Source organism: Phocoena phocoena, chromosome 18 (assembly GCF_963924675.1).
Source record: "Phocoena phocoena chromosome 18, mPhoPho1.1, whole genome shotgun sequence".
Classification (NCBI taxonomy): Eukaryota; Metazoa; Chordata; class Mammalia; order Artiodactyla; family Phocoenidae; genus Phocoena; species Phocoena phocoena.
The window spans coordinates 65,262,874-65,285,788 of record NC_089236.1 but is presented as its reverse complement, the minus strand read 5'-3'; the positions used below and the strand labels follow the sequence as shown (position 1 = coordinate 65,285,788).

General features: G+C 43.9%; 1 protein-coding gene across 1 annotated transcript in view; it reads right to left on the bottom strand.

The window, feature by feature from the left end:
- Positions 1 to 362: 362 nt before the first annotated feature.
- Positions 363 to 22,915, bottom strand: part of GPC6 (glypican 6) — a 1,086,745-nt gene continuing 1,064,192 nt past the window's right edge. Inside the window, exons 7-9 of the mRNA XM_065896146.1 lie at positions 16,709 to 16,845; positions 4,311 to 4,486; positions 363 to 565 (exon numbers count right to left, since the gene is read on the bottom strand). Of these exons, the coding sequence (XP_065752218.1) occupies positions 363 to 565; positions 4,311 to 4,486; positions 16,709 to 16,845 (516 nt within the window). The remainder of the gene's footprint in view (positions 566 to 4,310; positions 4,487 to 16,708; positions 16,846 to 22,915) is intronic.

Here is a 22,915-nt window from a genome sequence, read left to right as displayed (position 1 = left end):
ATTTTCTTCCTATTATTTTTTAAATGGGGAAAAAAATAAAAAACTCACAACGTGAGATTCCTTCACTTCCGCAGCATAAAAGCAAATGAAGGTAAGAAAATCTCCTGGTACGAAAGATTTGAGTAAGAATTCTCTAGAATAAACAAGTTTCCCACAGATGATAGCTGAAGGAAAGAGGAAGCAGTCCAGTCTGGCACCCAGTACTCTTTGGGAAAACAAAAAGGGAGGCATAGCGCAGTACTGCTCTCTTCTCATAGAAAACGGTAAGCTTTTGTGGCATGGTCCATTGTCCAAGAGTGTAAGAAAAGGAGTTGGCCGTTCAGATAGCTAAAATGCAGTTTCATCTGACCAAAATCCCAGGATTATCTGCACAGTCTCTGCCACGCCAGGGCGATGCAGACGAGAGATCCTGAGAGGAGCGAGTGTCCCAGCTGGGCCGCAGAAGAGTCTACTTCTCTCCTGTCAGGATCCACTGCCGGGGCCTCTGTGGTGACAAACTCAAACTCCGTAGGACACACATCATCCATGCACCCACTGCCACTCCCTGAGCCGCTGGATTCATCACCTGGTGCGGACAGATTGAAAAGGAGAGTTAGACCCAGTCTAGCAAAGAGTGGGGGCACACGTGAGATTTGGACACGGAGGTGGCAGGGGACATCTCCCCACCCAAGGGTCCTCCACTCCACTCCACCCCCATGGGTTTATTTGTAATGGGCAGGTTTGTGATGTGTGGGTGGACTGTATCTAAATAGACATCTGAAACACAGTGTTTCATTTTTATTTTTTTATTTTTGGCCGCACCGCGAGGCATGTGGGATCTTGGTTCCCCAACCAGGGATGGAACTCGTGCCCTGTGCAGAGTCTTACCCAGTGGACCGCCAGGGAAGTCCCCGAAACACAGTGTTAATAGAGACGTCTGTGTCTGTATTTCTGACCAAGCTGAACATATTCGATACGTAGCTCTTTACAGATGAAGTTTGCCATTCCGCGCTTGAAAACCAATGCCCAGGTGTCCACTTAGTATGCTGTCTTAGCCTGGCATCGTCCCTGCCTGCCTCATATGCCTTCTGAGCTTTCTCTATTCCCACTTCTGACTGCTTGGTTCCTTCATGGTTCTTAAACGCTTTATCTCAGATCTGGGTCCAGTTAAGTCTTCATCCATTACTAGCTATGTAAAAGTACTTATCACCATTTGCAACTCTATTATTTACTTTCTTGTTCCCTCCATGAGCATGTATACTTCTGGGGGGAGAGCGGACACGTTGTGCATACTGTTCATTTCTGTATCCCCATCGGCTTTAATGGCCCCTGGCGCATAGCAGGTTCACAATAAATACGTATTGAATTATTAAATATGCCTTGGGCAGTTTCTTCAACTTCTTTCAGTTTCCCCAACTCCATAGCTACTGACAATAACATTCACCTTGTTGAGGATACGTGAAAACCCCCCGATAAAACGCGTGAGGGCACCAAAGCCAGTGTGCGCAATGATGCCTGATGGAAGAAATGTGGTTCCTACGGCAAAGACGACCTAGGTTTTGACCTGCTGTCTTTTATTTAAATGAATTAGGGCAAGCCAGTGAGTCTCACCGGGCTCTGCGTGCTCACCTGTAAAAATGAGAATAATCGTATCTATTTCATTGAATTGTTATAGGGTGTAAGTGAGATAATGTTCCTAGCAGGGCTTAGGAAACTGTATACCTGGAAAGGCTGTTTGCTACTTCCCCTCCTTGCTCAATGAGTCCATTCAATAGCCCCAAATGTCTCCCTGCTGGCCTGAAACGGTGATGTCCATGTTGAGCTGCTCCGAAAGACTGGCATCATCTTGGCTGCTAGACGCTACTTAAGCAAAGCCAGGTAATGCAGGGACCTTCCAATGTCCCCCCAGTAAGCACGGCTCAACTCAGTGTAATTTATTTTTAAAATGTGACATCTAAATACCACATAAGATCACCTGAATACACTATACCAGGCTCTTAACATTTTCTCTCATTTATCTTTAGTGGCCTTGCAAGGGGGAAAATGCCCATTAATTAAATTCAGAGATACCACAATTGCTAAGGGAATTATATTAAACACTGGTATTATGAACAAGAAGTAATATAACCTTTACAAAGATATTACTAAGGTGATTTCGAATATTAAAAATGTGGTATGCAAATAATGACAAGAGAATCTAGTTGAGAAAAATAATGGCCCCATCTCTTTCTGAAAGGAATCACAAATGCAGGTATTTAAGGGGCGATTTTTTACATGTCGAAAGCAATAAGGGTGATGATGACTATAAGATGTGATGGTGGTTTATATGACAGACACTATCCTAATGCAGGAGGCCAAGTTCGGTGCTGGGGTTAGAGCAAAGTGATGGTCTTAAGTGTTGCTGATTTTTATTTTCTTTTCAGGGGAAATGGAGCAAGATATCTCCTCGAGGACGTTCCCTAAGCTTTGCAGTTTGACATGCATACAATCTCCTTAGGTCAGAGAGGAGACAGAACCAAGGCCAATATCAACTAATTCTTCTGTATCTTGAATTATTTATTCCAATAGTCATTCTCTAGGTAATAAAGCGTTTTATTATATTAGATAGATAAGACACAAAAGATAAATTGAGAGGAGTGAAGCTAAGGAATGAGCAGGGGAGAAGCAGCAAAGGCTAAAACCTCGTGTAATTTACTCTTCTGAAGAGGGGAGGAGAGGTTTAGTAAAGAGAAAGAGAAATAATGGGAGGACTTGAGAAAGTTTACAGCAAGTCTATCAGGTTGGCAATTATCCTGCACTTAGAAAGTTAATTTTTGAGTTATTTAAAAGGGAATTAAGCATGAAAAGTTTTCTGCAGGGGACAACTCAGTAGAAGGATGGTTAAGACTCAGATGACTTCATGTCTTCCGTCTGTAACTTGTTTCTTTCTATCTCATTAATTCAAGCACACAAGCGTCATCCTTTGCTTCAGTGACCAAATTACAGGATCACTGGCAACTCCACATCTTAAGTTCAAGAAATCTTTTCCCAAGAACTCTCTCTAGAAGAATATATATATATATATATATATATATATATATATATATATATATAAAATACATAAGAATATATATATTCTTCTAGAGAATATATTCTTTTATAATATATAAAACAACAAAACAAAAAGAACCTTGCCTTTATGCATCTAGAAACCACTTAGACAAACCCAAATCTAGTTAGTTTCATCTGATGTGCATTCAGTAGTCTTTCAAATCACTTCTGATATTCTGTGATCTTGAATAAAACAGTCATGTGCAATATTACTTCAGCATTTTACTATTTTTCTCAAGATTTCAGATACAAACGTCAGTGGGTCGTGTACGTGCGTGACTGGAGAAGGAGAAAGAACTGATGCAGTTGATTCCATGGCACATGAGATATCATCTGAGCTCCTTTACACACAGCCTCAAATCAACCTCCCAACGATCCTTATTCAGGAATGCTTCCCATCCTATAGAAGAAGAACCTGAGACTCAAGAGATAATTTGTTCAAGACCTCAGTTCTGAAGTGATACAACAGGGATTCCTTCCCAGCCTTGTCTGAGTGAGCAGTCTTGAGAATATTCTTCCCTTGGTGGTTGGGAGGAGGGATGGGAGTTTCAGGCAGAGACGTAAATGCCGATGGGGAAAGGAGAAAGGGAAAGCATTACTTTGCTACCTTATCAGTAATGGATCAACTGGCAGACAAAACTCAGTTTTAGCTTTAGTATAGCTGAATGTCAGCCACTGAAACCATTCCTTAAGAGCAGTTATGATTTTAGTAGTATCCTAAGTTCTGCAGAGCAGAGCTCTCTGCCCCAAGGACCATAAATAGCTTTGCAGATGGGGTAAGAATGACACAGAAGAGCCGAGGTGCACACTGCTCTTAAAGAAAAGTCACAATAAACTTATTTACAGAACAGAAACAGACTCACAGACTTAGAGAATGAACTTACGGTTATGGGGGTGGTGGGCTGGGAAGGCGTGGGGGCGGAGGGATAGTTAGGGAGTTTGGGATTGACATGTACACACTGCTATATTTACAATGGATAACCAACAGGGACCTACTCTATAGCGCAGGGAACTCTGCCCAATCCTCTAATGACCTCTATGGGAAAAGAATTTGAAAAAGAATAGATACACACTGAATCACTTTGCTGTACACCTGAAACTAACAGCACTGTTAATCAACTATACTCCAATATAAAATAAAAATTAAAAACAAATTCTTTAAACAAAAGACAAATTATGGTATAATCATCTATAACGGCTTTCACTCTGGAGGTTACAGGTGCTGGTAAAGGCTCTCTTACTCGTGTCCTGGAAGTTGACGTCATTGCCGTTATACGCGTTCTTCAGTTTGTTGGTCGTCACACGGAGAGCCATGATCTGCTGTCTGATGAGCGTGTCGGGCCGCGTGATGTCCACGTCCACCTCGGGGTTGTTGATCTGGTTGGTCAGCCCATCGTTCATGATCTCAGGCAAGTATCTGCCGGGCAGAGAGGGAGGACAGGGGAGGGTGAAGCAGGAGCGACCTCGAGACCAGATTCTGCCACGTTGTTTCTAAAAGTGAGCCCAAACGTTGGCAAAACTCGGGCTCGGTTCCTGGAAAAAAGGGCCAAACGGTGAAAACAAGGCATACATCTTCCCAGAGGGAGATGCGGCTGTCCTCTTACTCTTCTCACAAGGCTCTCGCGCCTTTGGCTTCTTTCCCATTTCTGGTGCCCCTTACTGGAGTGTTGGGGCGCACGCTGCTACAGCAGCCTCAAAGGGACTTCCTCGTTCTCATCTTTCCGTTCTAGCACAACCTTCACAAGCTGTCTGGGTAACCTTCTTAAAATATTGCTTTCGGGCTTCCCTGGTGGCGCAGTGGTTGAGAGTCCGCCTGCTGATGCAGGGGACGCGGGTTCGTGCCCCGGTCCGGGAAGATCCCACATGCCGCGGAGCGGCTGGGCCCGTGAGCCATGGCCGCTGAGCCTGCGCGTCCGGAGCCTGTGCTCCGCAACGGGAGAGGCCACAGCAGTGAGAGGCCCGCGGATCGCAAAAAAAAAAAACACACAAAAAAACAACAAAAGAAAACTTCAGTCTCCCAGCAAGTCTAGGAGGTAGGTACTATTTCAGCCCCGTTTGTATAATAGAAAACTGAGACTTAGTGAGGATAAGTAACTGTGCAGAGTCACCGAGCTAATGGATCTAACTTCAGAGCCCACGTGCCCAAACACTGCACCATATTGCCTGGTTGATCATAAGCTACAATTCACACTTTATGGCTCAGCAATCCAAGCCCATCTCCACCTCCTGTCTACTTTCTTAGGCTGCAACACTCCCTTCAAGGTACCCTCCTTGCCTTATGGAATCTCCTCCCTGGATCCATCTTATCTTTGCCGGCAAAGAACTTTCCCGTTCAAGTTTTAAATATCTTTAAAGCCCCAGGTCAATCCTCACTTTCTCTTTGAGATGTTTTCCAGTTTTTAGGGATCTGCCCACTTTTCTGTAGGGCTTCCAAGTTCGGCAGGGCATTTTGGTCACCGCACAAAGTCATCTGCCGAGGGAGGGAGCTGGGGCTGAAATCCAGCCCGAGTGCCCGTGCAGGGCACCATCCACCAAAAGGGGTGCCTTTTTCTTTCCTTTTCCTTTCCTTTTCTTCTCCTTTGTGGGAATCTTTTTATTTTAGAAAATTTTAGCATGCACCAAAGTAGAGACGATAGTATACTAAACCTTCATATTCCCATCTGGGCATCCTCTTCTAATTCCTACAAAGGCACTATGTTTGTCTGTGTCCCGGTAAGAAACACATGGCACACTCAAAGGAGCAATAGAGTTTAAAGAAGAGACCGTTTACAAAGGTGTGAACAGGGTTGAAGGAAACCAACCAATGTCGCAAAAAACCCTGGGGCTGGCAACAGCAGAAGGGCCAGAGGGGATGGAGCCGTTAGCAGAATGCGTGAGATCTGAAACCATGCAATGCAGCCAGAAGACACTGCAACTGCCAAACCAAGGCCCCTCAGGGAGGGAGCGGAGGGAATGATACCCTGACCTCTCTAGTCCCTCCTTTTACCTCTGGCTGGTGCCTCCCATTGGCTGAACCCAACTGGAAGCCAACAGGAAAGGATACCCAGGTGATGCAGTCTGTAGAGGTTCTCCTGCAGGGCACAGACCATGGTGCAGGGGTGAAGAGTGGATCTCAAAGTGAGTCAGAACATCCAGCCTAAGCATCTGATAGGCTGGAGCAGCCCTGCCTAACTGCTATCATTATCACTCTTTTACTGCCTCTCTTAGTGTTGTTTGAAAGCCGAAAAAACTTCCCTTCCTCTATTTTGTCCTTCCTATTTACATTTTCTCGTACAATATACTTATGCTTAAAATTCTTCCCCTTCCCGCAGGTTATTTTCCAATTTTCTGAAACCAAAGGCTCTATCCATCAGCCTCCAAAAGAAGAAATAGAAACACACAAAGAAACTTTTATATTTAAGCCATATTTCAGGTGTTGAAATCTTATGCATGATGTATTTGTGCATGAATGGGTTTACCATTTTATTTTATTTTGAATTTAATTTTTTTATACAGCAGGTTCTTATTAGTTATCTATTTTATACATATTAGTGTATATATGTTAATCCCAATCTCCCAATTCATCACACCACCACCGCCACCCCCCCCCCGCTTTCCCCCATTGGTGTCCCTATATTTGTTCTCTACATCTGTGTCTCTATTTCTGCCTTGCATGGTTTACCCATTTTATTTATTTAAAATTTATTTATTTATTTAATTTTGGCTGCATTGGGTCTTCGTTGCTGCGTGTGGGCTTTTTCTAGTTGCGGAGAGCGGGGGCTACTCTTCCTTGTGGTGCGCGGGCTTCTCATTGCGGTGGCTTCTCTTGTTGCTGAGCACGGGCTCTAGGTGTGCGGGCTTCAGTAGTTGTGGCTCGCGGGCTTAGTAGTGGTGGCTCGCGGGCTTAGTAGTGGTGGCTCGCGGGCTCAGTAGTGGTGGCTCGCATGCTCTAGAGCGCAGGCTCAGTAGTTGTGGCGCACAGGCATAGTTGCTCCACGGCATCTTCCCAGACCAGGGCTCGAACCCGTGTCCCCTGCATTGGCAGGCAGATTCTTAACCACTGCGCCACCAGGGAAGCCCGGTTTACTCATTTTAAATCAGAAGTCCCAGAATAAGCTCCATGTCTTCATCCATATCTTGAATAAAATTGACTTCATGATGTATACTACACAATGAATAATAAAGCACACAGAGCACATTGCAAATTCTTTTCCATAGAACTTCACAGTATTTACTGCCCTAAAAAATGTCCTAATTGAAATGAAAGAGTCATGGAACTATATTTCTTTATTTTTGCAGTAAAGCGTGATGTTTTTGTTGCCTTTTAATATATCTGGTAAACCAATAAAATTCTGTTAGATTCTGAGATTTTCTTCCTGATATAAGTTTTAAAATATGACATTGGATTGACTGTCATTGACATTCAATTATATGTGCTTGGCTGCGTGAGCTCTACCTAATCAGTAAAGCCCATCGGAATAAAAAATACAAGGGCAGTCCAGCCTTTGCTGGCACAGGAGCTGAGAGGGGCTGAAAGGTGCCCATGGGCTCTGGTGTTGCCCCTGGACCTTCTGAACAATGGTCCCTGCCGCTGTACCTATGCTGAGTCAGAGGAGGGCTTTGTTTCTTTCAGCCGCTGTGCGCACGGCACGGCTAGCCGAGAGTCATTTATCAGAAGCTGACTGCGATAGCTTACATGGGAATGCCACCCTTGGGAGTCTGAGCACGCAGGAACAATACAAGACTGCCAAAGAAACCCAGCCTCGAACTGTACCTGCTGACGCTCAGCTACTTACAATAAAAGCAAGTAACAATGCACCCATGTCCTCGAGAACCTTTTCTCCTTTTGTGTATTCAAAGGGGAACTTTAGAGACAATATGGAAACTTAAACCGAAAAACACAGTTGAAAAAGAATATGGCCATTTTGTCACACCAGGGGTACATCCTGAGGCCAAATCTGTGGATGTCCAGAGTGCAGCCTGGGGCATCAATGGAAGCCCAGTTCAGCACCAGCCCATTTATTTGCTGCTTCTCTTGTCTGATCTCTTTACATAACGCTCATATCCTGCAAGAATGGACGCATCTTTGAGCCCATAATATTCTTCCCTTTATTAGATTTTGCACCAGCTCTTTGGCTTGAGGGCGCTCTATTTTTGCACCATCATAGTCTGGGAGACATGGAAAGGGAGGAGAATCTTGCTACAGAGAGTCCAGGTCCTGAGGCAGGCTGCACATTTACGTGGGGCAGGGAGAACCCAGAAATGAGGACAAATTGGAGGGGTGTCACTGTTTGCCAATACCTCATGCTGTGGTATGGAAAGTGAGTGGAATCCGGGAATAGTGAAGCATAGCTTCCCCATTTTGGTTACCTTCTATTTTGTAAGACCATGTGTAGGGTCTAAATCTTCAGCAGTTTTGCAGAATTTTTTATCTTCACATCTGCGACGGTCTGCACGTTTGTGTTCTCCCAAAATCTACATGTTGAAAACCTGATGCCCAAGGTGATAGTATTAGAAGGCAAGGCATTTGATCTAGAGGGCTCTGTGCTCCTGATTGGGGCTAGAACCTTTATAAAGGAGGATGCACAGGGCTTCCCAGCCCCTTCTGCCTGGTGAGGGGACAATGAGAAGCCTTCAACCCAGAAGGAGTCCTGGTGGAGGAAATTTCTGTGGAGCTTGCTATGAGTGATGAGTGACCGGGTCAGCACAGCAGGCATTCCCGACCCAGAGCACTCAGAATGGGCTCATGAATGGGCTCAGAATCAGTGGAGCGTAGAGAAATGGGAACTCTTCTGCATGGCTAGAGGGGATGTAAAATGGTGCAGTGCTTTGGAAAACAGTATGGCAGTTCTTCAAAAAAGTAAAAATAGAATTATCATATGATTTAGCAATTCCACTTCTGGGTATATATCTAATAGAATTGAAAGCAAGGACTCAAACAGATATTTGTACACCCATGTTGACAGCAGCGTTACAACAGCCAGAAGGTGGAAGCAACCCAAGTATCTTGACAGATGAATGGATAAACAAATGTGGTCTATACATATCATAACTCAGCCTTAAAAAGGAAGGACATTCTGACACATGCTGACCTCGATGAATCTTAAAGACATCACGCTAAGTGAAGTACGCCGATCACAGAGGGACGTATGTTGTATAATATCACTTACGTAAGGTACCTGAAATAGTCAAATTCATAGAGACAGAAAGTAGAATGGTGGTGGACGGGGGCTGGTGGGAGGGAGGTGTAGGGGGTTATTGTTGATGGGTGTAGAGTTTTAGTTAAGGAAGATAAAAATGTTTGCGGATGGATGGTGGTGATGATTGCACAACCATGTGAATGTACTTAATGCCACTCAACTCTACACTTAAAACATGGCTGAAATGGTAAAATTTACGTTGTGTATGTTTTACCACAGTTTAAAAAAATCTAAGTTTTAAGTAGACTTTTCTAAAGTTCTTGACGTCTATTACTTTTTCCCTCTCCATTTTTTCCTGACTGCAAAGTGGAATTATTCAAAACCTACTGTGACTTTATGTTTTAAGTGGATTTATAAATTCTTGAAGACTTTTGAGCTGGAGTTGTCTGTGGCATTAGGTACTTCAAAGAGATGTGACACCAAGATATGGTCAAAGACACAGAGGTTGACCCAGGGCACCTGAGATCTCTTTGGGACCCAGCAGTGTAATCATGGGTAAGTCACTTAGCTACTATATATATACATATATATATATACATAGTAGTATATAGAATTGTATCACTTATATAATTATTTTTATATTTATATGGATAATTCTTACCTTATTTGTTTCATAAGCTGCCATATTAAGTGAAAGTATATGAAAATGCTTGACAAATATAATACACTAAGCAATTGCAATGCATTCTTATAAAATTAGGTTGTGAACAGGGCTCCCTCAGATGCCAAACTTGTTTCTTAGGAGGGCTGACGGCAGCAGAATTCTGAGTTTTAAAGCCTGGATTCATGGACAGAAGAATGATTTGCTGTGGCTTTCTTCCCATCTGGAAGATGCGTGTCATGAAATGGTTTGGAACTCTTGGAGGACACACAGCTCGTCGGTTGTGCTAGTGAACAGAAGGTAAATTCTTTGACGTGGGTTCTGAGCTCATTGGCAGGAGCTGCCCAAACCATCCTTTCTTGGTAGAATTGGAGTCCACAAACTCCAGGGCGGGTGGGAAAGAAGACCCACGAGCCAGTCCTCAGGGCTGCCGAGCTGTCGACGGCAACATGCCTCTTTCCTCCCATCTGTAGCCACACTTTTCATCACTTCCAGGAGGTGCACGCAGCGTCCCTCTCCCTCAGGACAGTCAGCCTTCGTGGGGTCTTCCCTCTTAAGCATCCCAGAGAAGGGAAGTGGGCTTTCAGCAATGTCAGCTTGGACAGTTGCCAGTTTTCTTCCCAGACAGACTTCCCACTTTCCCCAGGTGTTTGTCTGGCTGGTTTTACATCAAAAATTTTACAGTTCTCTCAAATACAGCTGGAGTGCTTTGGGACATACCCCGCAATCAGACTAAGACAGTAATGTCCTGCCAGATCTGTCACACGTCACTGTCTCTGACAGATTTCTCAGCACCACGCACCATTTTGCCCCTCTGCCAGCTGCTCAAATGTACCCACTCATGACTTCCTAGTTTCTTTGCTTAGTCAATCTACTCAGTGGCTGTTGAGAGCGACTGACCTATTTTCTAGATTTTTCTACATTTCCTATTTCTTACAACTTATTGTATTTACCTCCTGGCCTCAGGAAGGATTTCCTTGGGGTACACAGTTATTTCTGTGAGGATCAGGTGACTTAAAAGACAGCAGAGGCTCCCAGCAAAAGCTACGTTTCCAATGGATCCAATTAATCGTTGTCTCTCAGCCGGCATCTTGATGGGCTCCTTCTAGAAAGCATCTTAAAGAAAGGACACAGTGGTGGCTAAACACTAGTTGACAAGGAGCAGAAGCAGAAAGCTGTTTTACCAGTCTTATGGGAGAGAAGGAAGAGCCTGGATATAACAGACTAAAGAAACCCTGAAGACACTGAGATTCGTGTATGTTCTATCATGAGATCCACGTGCTACAGGGACTTGCCTCGGACTGGCTTTCATTGCATTTCTCCTGCCCCATCCCATCGACCGCCAAACTCCCCTTTCCCTTTTAACTCCTATGAGCTTAGAGAAAGGATCCCCATGAAGAGAACACAAACCTCAAGGAAGTTACAGATGATGTAATTCAACACGGTTACGTCCTCAGAAGCAAGACTGCTTCTCTAGGAGCAAAAAGGTAAGAGCCTGTGTGAACATCCTAAGGGCTTTAGTTTTTCTTCTGCTGCTGCCTGACAGTGCTTTACCCTCTACGTGCTAATCATAAAGTTTTCTTTCCTTCTGAGCCTATGCCCGCCTGCTGCCATCAGATCATTCTAGCACCTGTGCAGGCAGCTCATTCCGGTCACCGGCTGCCCGGAACGCCCTTCTCAGGGGTGACAGATGACTCTGATGTCCTCCAAGGGGCTCTAGGTTCACCCTGGGAGCTTTAGGAGGCCTGGATTTGTAACCTGTCCCACGACTCTAATTTTTTTTCCCTTTGGCTGTCTAGATGATTATTGATTTTCCTCCCTTACTTCTTAGCTTCCTTTCACCTTCCGTTTGCCTGAGTTAAGTCGGAGTGTTTCTGAGTCTCATTTCTCCCTCAGACGTTGCTTAGGTAAGTGAGAGATGGAAGGAGGAGAAGTTCCACTTGCCAGCTTACTTTCCTGCTGGTCATGGACGATGCACCTGAGGTTGCTTTTCTTGAGTGACAGACACTGACCTGAACTCTTTATTAGCTATTCTGATAAAGTAGGGTGTGGATGTGAGTATTATCTGCTATAGACGGAATCTTTGTGTCCCGCCGAGAGCCATAGGTTGAAGCCCTAACCCTCAATGTGATGGTACTCGGAGGTGGGGTAGTGGGGAGGTAATTAGGTTTAGATGAGGTCCTGAAGGTGGAGCCCCTATGATGGGATTAGTGCCCTTATAAGAGGAAGAGACCAGAGCCCTCTCTCTCTGCCATGTGAGGGCACAGAAAGAAGGCGGCCATCCACAAGGTCGAAAGAGGGCTCTCACTAGAACCCAACCCTGTTGACTTCTAGCCTCCAGACTATGAGGAAAGAAATTTCTGTTTACGCCTCCCGGTCTACAGTATTTTTGTTATAGCAGCCTGAGCTAAGACACTAATTGAATCCAGTAATGACCGGATCCATCCTTGGCCCACAGAGGCCTCTCATTAGAGACCAGAGGTTTGTGTGGACAATATCCTGTCTCATGAAGGCTGTGCTGCATTTCCAACTTAAAATTCTCTCTTGATGCACTTGTGAAGCTTAAACAATTCATTGTTGAGATGACTTCGACCTGGCCTGGGCTCTGGCTATCTTTAGTGGGTGATGTTACAAATGAACCACGTGACCTGCCCAACCCAGTCGCTGTTGTTGGTTTTCATATAAGAACAAGCCCATTAAGGGAAACATCAAGGGTTTCCTTGGAGGCAAAGAGAAAACAGCACGTTGTAACATGCTCCCTGAGGCTTGCACCTGAACTGAAAAAGGGAACATCTTACATATTAATAGGAACTTAAAGTAGGGCTGCCAGATAAAATACAGGACGGCCAGTGAAATCCGAATTTCAGATAAGCAATGAATCCTTTTTTGAGTGTAAGTGTGTTCCACTTGGTGTCTGCTGTTTTCAACGTGCTACATCTGGCAACTCTGCCTTAGAGCCTCGCTACTCAAACTGCGGTCCCTGGACCCACAACATCTGCATCTCCAGCAAGCTTGTTAGAAATGCAGAATCTCAGGCCCACCGCAGACTTCCTGAATCAGAGTCCGCATTTTTAACAAGATCGCCCAGATTTTAGCCTGTACGCTTGAGAAGCACTGCTTTAGAGTTTACCACGTATTCTCACAGACATGACTGCACTGGTCTTTAAATTGTCCCAGTGGCTGGCAAGGGAAGGAGAAGCAGGGAAGGGCCTCTGCTGACCACCTGTTGTCTTGTTGTCAAATGCAGACTTACGTGCTGACGGGGTCATCGGTGCGCCCACAATTTCCTCCCCTCAGAGGGCACAGTCTCTTCCTTCTACCTCACCTCCTGTTTCCAGACCTGCTCCGCTACTGAAGCAGAGTGAGACCTGCCAGAGACGGGCAAAGGTGGGAGCAGGGGATGAAGGTGGGTTTATGTCCTGGGGGAACGATTACTCACATACCCTTGACCGTCATCTCAACACAGCAGCTTTCACCCTGTGGTTACCACAGCAGCCGCATCTGTGTGCATCCTGTTTTGTTTCAAGTCATCATTAATTTCAACGGGTGATATTCATTTACTAACACCTATTTGGGAAAGTAATACATACTGGAGTAAAGGGACATGTCCACTGTAGGAGTCGTTTTGATTTCAGAAATGTTAACATGTGAAATAGGCATGCTTCTGAATCAAGGAAGTATAGTAGAGAGCTTGGAGCTGCACGCAGAAAACAATCAGGGGAAATATAAATAATGGCAGACAAGTCGGGGCAAATACGTAGATAGGACAAAAGGGCTGCAAAGACTGGCTGAAGGAATCAGATGGATAAAATACAAAGAAAGGAAGAAATGTCTGAGTGACCGGCAGCCTCATCCCTGTTTTAAAACAGCCTTGAGTTTTAAAACGCCAGACAATCTCTATCAATGCTAATAGACATCGCTGTTCCAGATCTATAAACACTTGATAGATTTTTTTGTTTTAAAATAAAGGTTCTGGTTCTTTTATTTCACAGGGTGACAAGAATAACCTTTCTTTCTTTTTCACAAGTATTCCTAGACATTTAAGAAGGCCTATGATCTGAAAGGCCGTACTTCAAAAATAGGGAAAAAATAGGTTGCCTTGCGTTACAAACGGATTTTTTTAACTTGCAAAATAGTTGAGTGGAATTTTTTTTTTTAATGAAAACTTCTCGTGTGTTCCTCGATCAATTAATATTTGGATGAGAAGAAAGCTTCAATTAAATTTAACAAATCTTTATTGGTTATCTACTTACAGTGTTATTAAATATAAAGTTATAGGGCTTCCCTGGTGGTGCAGTTGTTGGGAATCCACCTGCCAATGCAGAGGACCAGGGTTCGAGCCCTGGTCCGGGAAGATCTCACGTGCTCCGGAGCAACTAAGCCTGTGCGCCACAACTACTGAGTCTGTGCGCTAGAGCCCCCGAGCCACAACTACGGAGCCCGCGTGCCACAACTACTGAAGCCTGAGCGCCTAAAGCCCATGCTCCACAACAAGAGAAGCCACCGCAATGAGAAGCCCGCGCATTGCAACGAAGACCCAATGCAGCCAAAAATAATAGATAAATAAATAAAGTCATAATATTAAGATTCCATTCCAGTGGAATAAATAAAAAGAAAGGTACTAAAAAAAAACCCCTTGAAATTGTAATTTTTCAATGGAAATATAATTTGAGTCACAAATATTTGACAGCCTTATCTTTTTAATAATACACTGGGTTAAACTCTGGAATATTCACGCAAATGATTTTATCGCATTAAGTTTGATGATTTCCCTCGCCCACATAAAATCCTCCAATGGCTTCCCACAGACCTCTGGTCCCTGAGTACTGATCCAGGTGTGTCTCCACCTATGTGGGTCCTTTCCCAACCCACAGTCCAACAGGAGGGTGTTTAAAGTTCCAAAATCCACTGTCTTCTCTCAAGCCACTGTGCGTTTTCATGTGTTGACAGACACCACTGCCATCACATAGTACTTAATTGACAGAGCCTTGCACAGTGCCTGGGTTGAGGGAGTGCTTAATAATATTGCTGATGAACTGAATGTAGACCCGCTAAATCTTTTACAGAGTGAAGACTCTGTTTCATTTATTCTTCTAACCTGGGGAGGACAGTATTTATCTGTCATTTGCTCTAGAGTCAGGGTATTAAAGTGAAAAGAATACTCTCTAGGGTTTGGGAGATTTCAGCTTTCACCCTTGTTAGTCGGCAAACCTTAGACTAATGTTTTACCCTGTCTCGGCTCCTGACACAGTGAGGAACTTGGCTGAACCATCGCAGCCTCTTTTTGCCCTAACTTCAATGGTCTTTATCTTCCCCATTCATTTTCTTGATGGAATGTAGTCCGCTCCCCAGTCCCTGCCCAAAGCCTTTTTTTATATTTCCTTTTGTAAGACACTGCATATGCGCTAATATCCAGTAACCTGTGTGACTATCCACGGGAATGTAGTTGAAAACACAGCTGCTGTTTTAGCCAAGGCTAAAAGGTAAACACAGATGGGCAACAGAGCAGCTCGGAAAATCAACCACTTTATGCATTAGGCCACCTGGTCATCCTTTACAGTGTCTTTTTGTAGAGTCATTAGGAAAAGACACAGAAGCTGTTAATTCACAGCTGAATTTGCTGGCCCAAGGTCTCCTTCCTAAAAGGTCGGACGCTGATAAATTACTAAGCATTTTTGAGGAGAATGTTGTTGATACCATTAATAGCCTCTTGGACCCTCATGATCTAAGATTTGCACATTGATATTTGGGGGTAACTTGAAATGATTACAGTTTTTTCTACAGCTGTCTTGTTTTCAGCTTGCTAAGCTCTCTCTAGTACGGCTAATAATCTCATTACCAATAGATGCTAAAAAATGCAACTCAGCAGTGTAAGAAGTTAGCTACACCCAGGGAGCACCTCACTTGCACCCCTTCCTTCTGCAGCTTCTTCTGAACTTAATATCTATGACTCTTCTTGTTCCCTTTTCATCACAGCTACTTCATATGCTTGAAACCGCCCAATAACGCCACAGGACAGTCCCCACTCTTAGGTTCTCCACCTGCTGGCTGATCCCCCAAAATTCCTTGAGTGCAATTTACCAGCTGCTCTGCCCACCTGCATCCCCACTGAGGAGGGCTCAGGCAGACTCCTCTCCCGGGGGCTGCCTGGCCTGCCAACTCCCAGCCAGTTCTCCCGTCCAACTTCTCCACCCTGTGAAAACTCAGGCCAAGCCCATTTCTGGGCTGAATCAAGAAATTCAGAAATTCCATACCAAGTGGCAGTAGCAATGGACGGCAGAGCAGAGGATAAGAACAGAGCCATCTCTCATCAGGAGATTCCAATAGGACTTTTCAAGGCACAGAACCTGTGAGAACGCTTTCCTGGTTGTCTGTCTGTCATTTTCTTTTTCCCTAACCCTTTCAATGAGACTTCAATATTTTTTTTTCTCCAAGGGTGAAAAAAATTACAGTTGAATGTTCACTTCCTGTTTAACTTGTGATGGAAAAAAACCAGTCAGCCGTGCAAATTTAACTATGGATAAAAATAGCTCTGCTATCTTAAAGTCAGTAAGTGAACATAAAAAGCTCTTTGTGATCTCAGAATATCCGTAACCTGGCATCTGTCACCATCCCTCTGTCCTCATCCAGAGGCGAGGCATTCAGAACAAAGATTCCATGCTTAATGGCACCTTGAGAGTAAGCGCTCCCAGGTGCCCATCATCAAACCTGTCACTCTGAACAGCTGTCGCTAAGTGACGACTTGTCCCTCCGCCCTCCGTTGCTTTTTGCATAAACAGGTTTGCAGCGCTGTGCCAGGAGAGCTTTCCAGGGCTAGATGTGCAACGCCCCATCCATAAGAATAGCGAGCCGCCCTCACCTGGCTTTGCTGTGCCCGTTCCAACATTCCTCTTCGTTGGACGTGCCCGCCGTCACACTCTCGTCCTTGCAGATGGTGTAGGGCAATGCTGACCAGACCTTTTTAGAGAGCTTCAGTTTCTCTTTTATGTCTGTGACCTGATCAAGAAAGCAAGGAAAGACAGTGAACATTCTCCCCAGGCGTCGTCCGTTTCTACACAAGGATGCAACTCGGGAAGGTTAGAGAGTCTGCTATAGGACTAGCACAGACTCTCCATCAGCTTTAGGAGAGACATCATCCTCCGGGATTTGTTGCCCAGGAAAGCCTCACTTCTTCCTTTCTCCATCTCCCTCTAGATTCCAGCAGAGAGCTCTCAGGTAATTGGCTCCTGGTTTTCCATCTTTTCTGTCCTCCCATCCTTTGAAGTAAAAACTTCTGAAGCATCTCAGCCGGCTTTAGGTCCCTCTCCAGCTGGGAGAAATAGGTGTTCTCTATTGCAAACACCCTCAATATATTCTTTAGGGTTCATATGCCTGGATGTCAGATAAATGCACCTAAAGGATGCACGAAGAGATACAGCACTTTCCCCAAAGGTCTACTTGTTTCTGCAAGAAATGAATATTGTCACTAATTCAGCTGCTGGTAACCCCTGCACTTGACCAAGTGACCAAGCCCACACAGCCCACTCTTGGGTGATGAACAGCAACCCAAATCCACTTAAAAATCTCTGGCAGCAGAGGGAAGCGTCATTACAAATACAAGCAAGTGTAAAATCCACAGCCCTGTGGGTGGATGGCCGGGAGGAGCTTAGTACCAGCATCTTTAGTGCTTTCAGTCTCAGCACTGACTTTTCGTCTGTGGAAAAGGTAGAGAGAGAGATTCAGTATAATTTTGGCTCCATAATTAGAACCTAGTTTCATGCAGTCACGACCCTTATTTCCTATTCTGTCTACATGAACATTGGGAAAATCTGTGGATGGTTGAAATGCCTCTGTTATAGGTTGAATTATGTCCCCCTAACATTTGTATGCTGAAGCCCTAACCCTCAGTACTTTAAGAATAAGACCTTATTTGGAGATGGGGTCTTTACAGAGGTAAGGAAGTTAAAATGAGGTCATTAGAGTGGCCCTAATCCAATATGACTGGTGTCCTTATAAAAGGGGAAATTTGTACACAGAGATATGTATAGAGGTAAGACAATGTGAAGAGACACAGGAAGAAAACATTCATCTACAGGCCAAGGAGAGAAACCTGGAAAAAATCCTTTCCTCACAGCCCTCAGAATCAACCAATCCTGCTGACACATTGATTTTGGACTTCTAGCCTCCAGAACTGTGGGACAATAAATTTCTGTGGTTTAAGCTCTGCCCACACCTCATTAAGATAGCCCTAGAAAAACTATACAGCATCCTAGAAGGGAGGACCACTGACACTTGTAATCAGTGGCTTTTGGAAACAAAGTATTCTTTGATTACTGTGGATGGAGTACAGATGTGAGAAAAAATTCCAAAGATCTGTTGTCAGGTTTAAGAGGAAACACAAAGAAATAAAAGATCTCTGATCTTTCATGTTGTCCCTAGTCATATTTCTTGGTAGTTCCAGAATTGTACAGTTTTTTTTTTGTGTGTGTGTGTGTATTGCTGCTTTTTTTAATTGAAAAAAGCCCATGATTCTTTAGGAGGTGATACAAGATTATTTTCTGGCCAGTCAGATCATAATTTCTACAATTTCTGTAATAGCCATAAATTCCAAAGGTTCCTGTTCTTCCCACCCCAATTCACTCTTGGCACCTAAATGTGAAATGTCACTTCTGAAAAATGGGGGCGAAACATGCTGAGGGCTAGGTTTTTATCACAGTCCTCCTCTCCTGATGACAAATTTTTTTTTTTTTTTTTGCGGTACGCGGGCCTCTCACTGTTGTGGTCTCTTCCATTGCGGAGCACAGGCTCCAGACGCGCAGGCTCAGCGGCCATGGCTCATGGGCCCAGCCGCTCCGCGGCATGTGGGATCCTCCCGGACCGGGTCACGAACCCGCGTCCCCTGCATCGGCAGGCGGACTCTCAACCACTGCGCCACCAGGGAAGCCCCTGATGAAAACTTTTCTGATTGCTGAATTTTGAATATTGATACAAGAAAGATGAATAATATCTTATCCATAGAAATCTTTTTCTAACTAGATGGTTGTCTCAGAAACAAAGTTATATTAGAAACAGCAGCCAATTCTCAGAGGGAAAGGAGCAATGGCTTCCCTTATCCTTCTGCACTTCTTCTAAATTCAGAATTTACTGAGCAATTCTACGAGCGGTAGCGGGGCGTCTGGCATAGGCTCCGGCTTCATGATTTTAGAACACACAGAATTGTACAGGTTTTGGCCCTTGCTTATTTGTGATTCTGATGATGACAGAGATTTCCGTCATGGGAAATATCTGTTCACCAGTAAGTACTGAAGAGGACCAGAATGCTGAATACAAGAACCTGGTACACGTCCTTCGATAGTGTGATGTTACTTTTGTTTCAGAGCATAAAGAAACCCACAATGACCTTCCAAGGAGTAGCTTACAATCAGCAAACGTTTAGGGTTGCTTAAAAACTACACTCTCTGATTTCCCCCATTTGTGCTGACTTTGGTCCACAGGCCAGTCGTTTTCTGCTCACAATTCCTAGCACAGATGTGGGTACATATCGTTATGGTTTTTTTTTTTTTTAATTTTTGTTTTAAAGATATGTGGCCATTTCCATCCAGCCATAGATGGATAGACATTCTCTGTTTAACAATTATTCAAAAACCTTCAAACCCCTGAAACACCAACTAAGAAATGTTGAAAACGTGATAGAAAAACCACCGTTCTGCAGCCATCTCATAGTAATAATTGATCTCAGTAAGTATCATCAATAGATGCTGTTGTGGGTTGAATTGTGTCCGCCCCAAAGGATGCTGGATCCTGCCCACCAGTACCTGTGAATGTGACCTTGACCTTATTTGGAAATAGAGTCTTTGCAGATGAGCAAGTTAAAATGGGGTCATTAGGGTGGGACCTAATCCAAGATGACTTTGTCCTTATTAAAAGGGGAGATTTAGCCACAGACACAGACACAGACACAGACACACACACACACACACACACACACACACAGGGAGGACATCACGTGAAGATGAAGGTAGAGCTTGGGGTGATGCATACACAAGCCAAGGAACACCAGAGATGGCCAGCAAGCCACCGGAAGCCAGGGGACAGGCCTGGGACAGATTCTACCTCACAGCCTCAGAAGGAAACAGCCCTACTGACACTTGGATCTCAGACTTCCAGCCTCCAGACTGCGAGAAATTAAATTTCTATTGTTGTAAGCCACCCAGCTGGTGGTTACACAGCCCTAGCAAACCAGTACAAGTGCAAAATAATATTGGGTAAAAGTTTAATGGGGAACAGGATATTGACACAATCCCAAAGCATTCCCCACGGATGACATTATTACAACAGGACGACTGCCATCTTCTACGGTGCAGAAACTTGGCAGGCCCTACCTTAACCCAGTGACCAAAGTAACGGGACAGACTGACATCGGGTACCTCCTGATGCGATGGGACAAGAAGGACCTACCACTTATGCAGCGAAAATTCATACCCTGAATCCAATCATGAGGACACATTAGACAACCTCCAACTGAGGGATGTTTTACAAAACAACTGGCCTGTATTCCTCAAAAATGTCAGTCATAAAAGGTAAAGAAAAGCTGAAGAGTTCGTCTAGATTAAGAAGAATAAGAGACATGACGTCCAAATGCAGTGGGCGGTTCTGGATTGGGCACTAGATTGGAAAAATAATTGCCAGGAAGGATATTATTGAGCTAGTTGGCAAAATTTGAACACTGACTCTGTATCAGATAATATTGTATCCGTGTTAAATTTCCTGAACACGAACTCCCATTGTGATAACCCAGGAGAATGTCATGTTCTTAGGAGATACACACTGGAGTATTTAGAACTAAAGAGTTATGATTTCCACAACTTATTCTAGAATGGTTCAAGAATAATAATAAGAATAAAAACACATAGATGTATACAGCAAGAGAGAGTGAGAAAGCAAATTTAAGACAATTTTAATAATTGGTGAATCTAGATGGAGGTATAAAATTTTTTCAAAAATTGCAATTTTTCAGTAAGTTTGAATTAAAAAAAAAATAAAACATGTCCAAAATAAAATCCTTCACATCGGATTTGTTCGGCAGGGTGTCACTTCAATGTCTCTAACCTGTAACCTGGACTACCTGCTTAGGCCACTCATCCTCACTGTTCTAAACGCAAACCCCAGAGGCAGAAATAGGTATTACATATTCATCGCTAGTCCAGAAAATGATCACCAGCTTCAGGATGGAAATACTGTAAGCTTTATTCTGTCTCATAATAAATACACCAAGAATGAGCCTTCGCCTGTCTGCCTTTTTTCATATAGAAACCCCACCTTTATGCTGTGGGAATCTGAACCAAATATATATATTTTGAGACAGAGAAAGTAAAATTGCATGACATCCCACAGATATCTCCTCTTTTAATATTTGCCAAATTGAACAGCGTATATCATGCTGCTCTTTCTTTAAATCAGACTCAAGTATTGCATCTTTCATGGTGCATCCTCTGGCCCCCTGGTTAAATTTGGATGGAACTTTCTGTGTTCCACAGGGGGCCCTGTTCATGATTCTGAGAACTGATCGCTCCGATCTCTTAGAATTGGCTTACTTTTCTGACTCTCTCTTAGACCACATGCATCTTGAGGGCTGGGACAGGGTTCTAATTTGTCTTTATCCTCCGTGCTTAGAAAGGGTTGGGTGACCAACTACCCCATTTTGCCCGGGACATAGGAGAATCTAGGACACTGAATTTTCAGCCCCAAACCGGAAAGTCCCGGGCAAACCGAGATGAGTTAGACACACAGGTCTCAGCACACAGTAGGTGTTCAATAAATGTTGGTTGAGAAAATGGGTCTCATTGCCCTAGTATATTACAAAGTCATAGACCTTATGGCTAACACAAAATAGTTGGGGGGTGTCACACACTGTGGGCTCTTATCTCAAAAGGGTGGGGAGGTGCTGAGGGTCCTCCCAGGAGTTGTATCTGGCTTAGTGAGGGGTGAGGGTCCCTTCTGACCGTTCACTACATCACATTTTATAATCAGGTCACTTTCACTCTGGCATTTCAGAAGCCAGGCATTTTCATTGTGCAACTGAAGGCGACAACGGCAAAGGCGCAGTGAGAGATGCAAACGCTGTTTTAACATTCTGCACGAAAACATCAACCAATTCACTTCCAGGCTGGGGTGGTGAGGCAGACAGCTGAAGAAAATGGACACTATTAGCCACTGGAGAGGAATACGCCTTTGATTCTAAAGACTAGCTGAATGATCGCACTTTGTTTTCTGGTATCAATAAAGTTTTTCAATTCTCACACCGTTTAGAAGTATATTTTCATTTTCTCTTCTTTTTCTTTTTGAATAATAATGTAACTTCCTTTGCTGTAGCTCTAGATCGGAGTTGTTTTTTTTTTTTTCTTCCTGGATAAGTTTTACGTTAGCAAAGCATTCTGGGTAGAAATATATTACGGACAGTGAGCGTGAGCCCTAATTCATTAATAATACAAACTTGATGGGAGCAAAGACCTGGGATCAGATGTGGAATTTACAACTTCTTTTCCCTGCTTCCCAAATGAGCGATTCTAGGAGAGATTAACTCTCTCCAATACTTGCAAATTATATTTACCATTTGTCCAGTGTTACGTTAGGACTACTGTACTATTAGTAATACCTGTGTACTAAATCTTTTTCATCTATGCTATTGACAGATTGTGAAAGTTAAACAACAACTTCTGTTATGCTATAGGAATATGGTCCAAATAGATACTGTTGGGATCCACAGGGAAAACGTGAGCCCTCTTAAGAGAACTTATCAGGGCTTGATTCTGATTTCTGACCATTTCAACTACTGGCTTCAGTAAAGGCAGACACTCTCAGTTTAAAGCCTGTCAAGGGTCCTGAATACCTGACTATAGAAACACAGTACCATTTTCATACCCACCCTACAGAATTGTACACTTACATAAAAGAGCGAGGCAGCTGACAAAGTGGAGGGGTTGATGAAAACAAAGGGCTTAGCAAAAACAAAGAGCATGAAGAAGGAGTGTCCAAACACTGTCGTCTGATAACTTCAGTTAAGAAGTAACCTTGCCCCAAATATTTA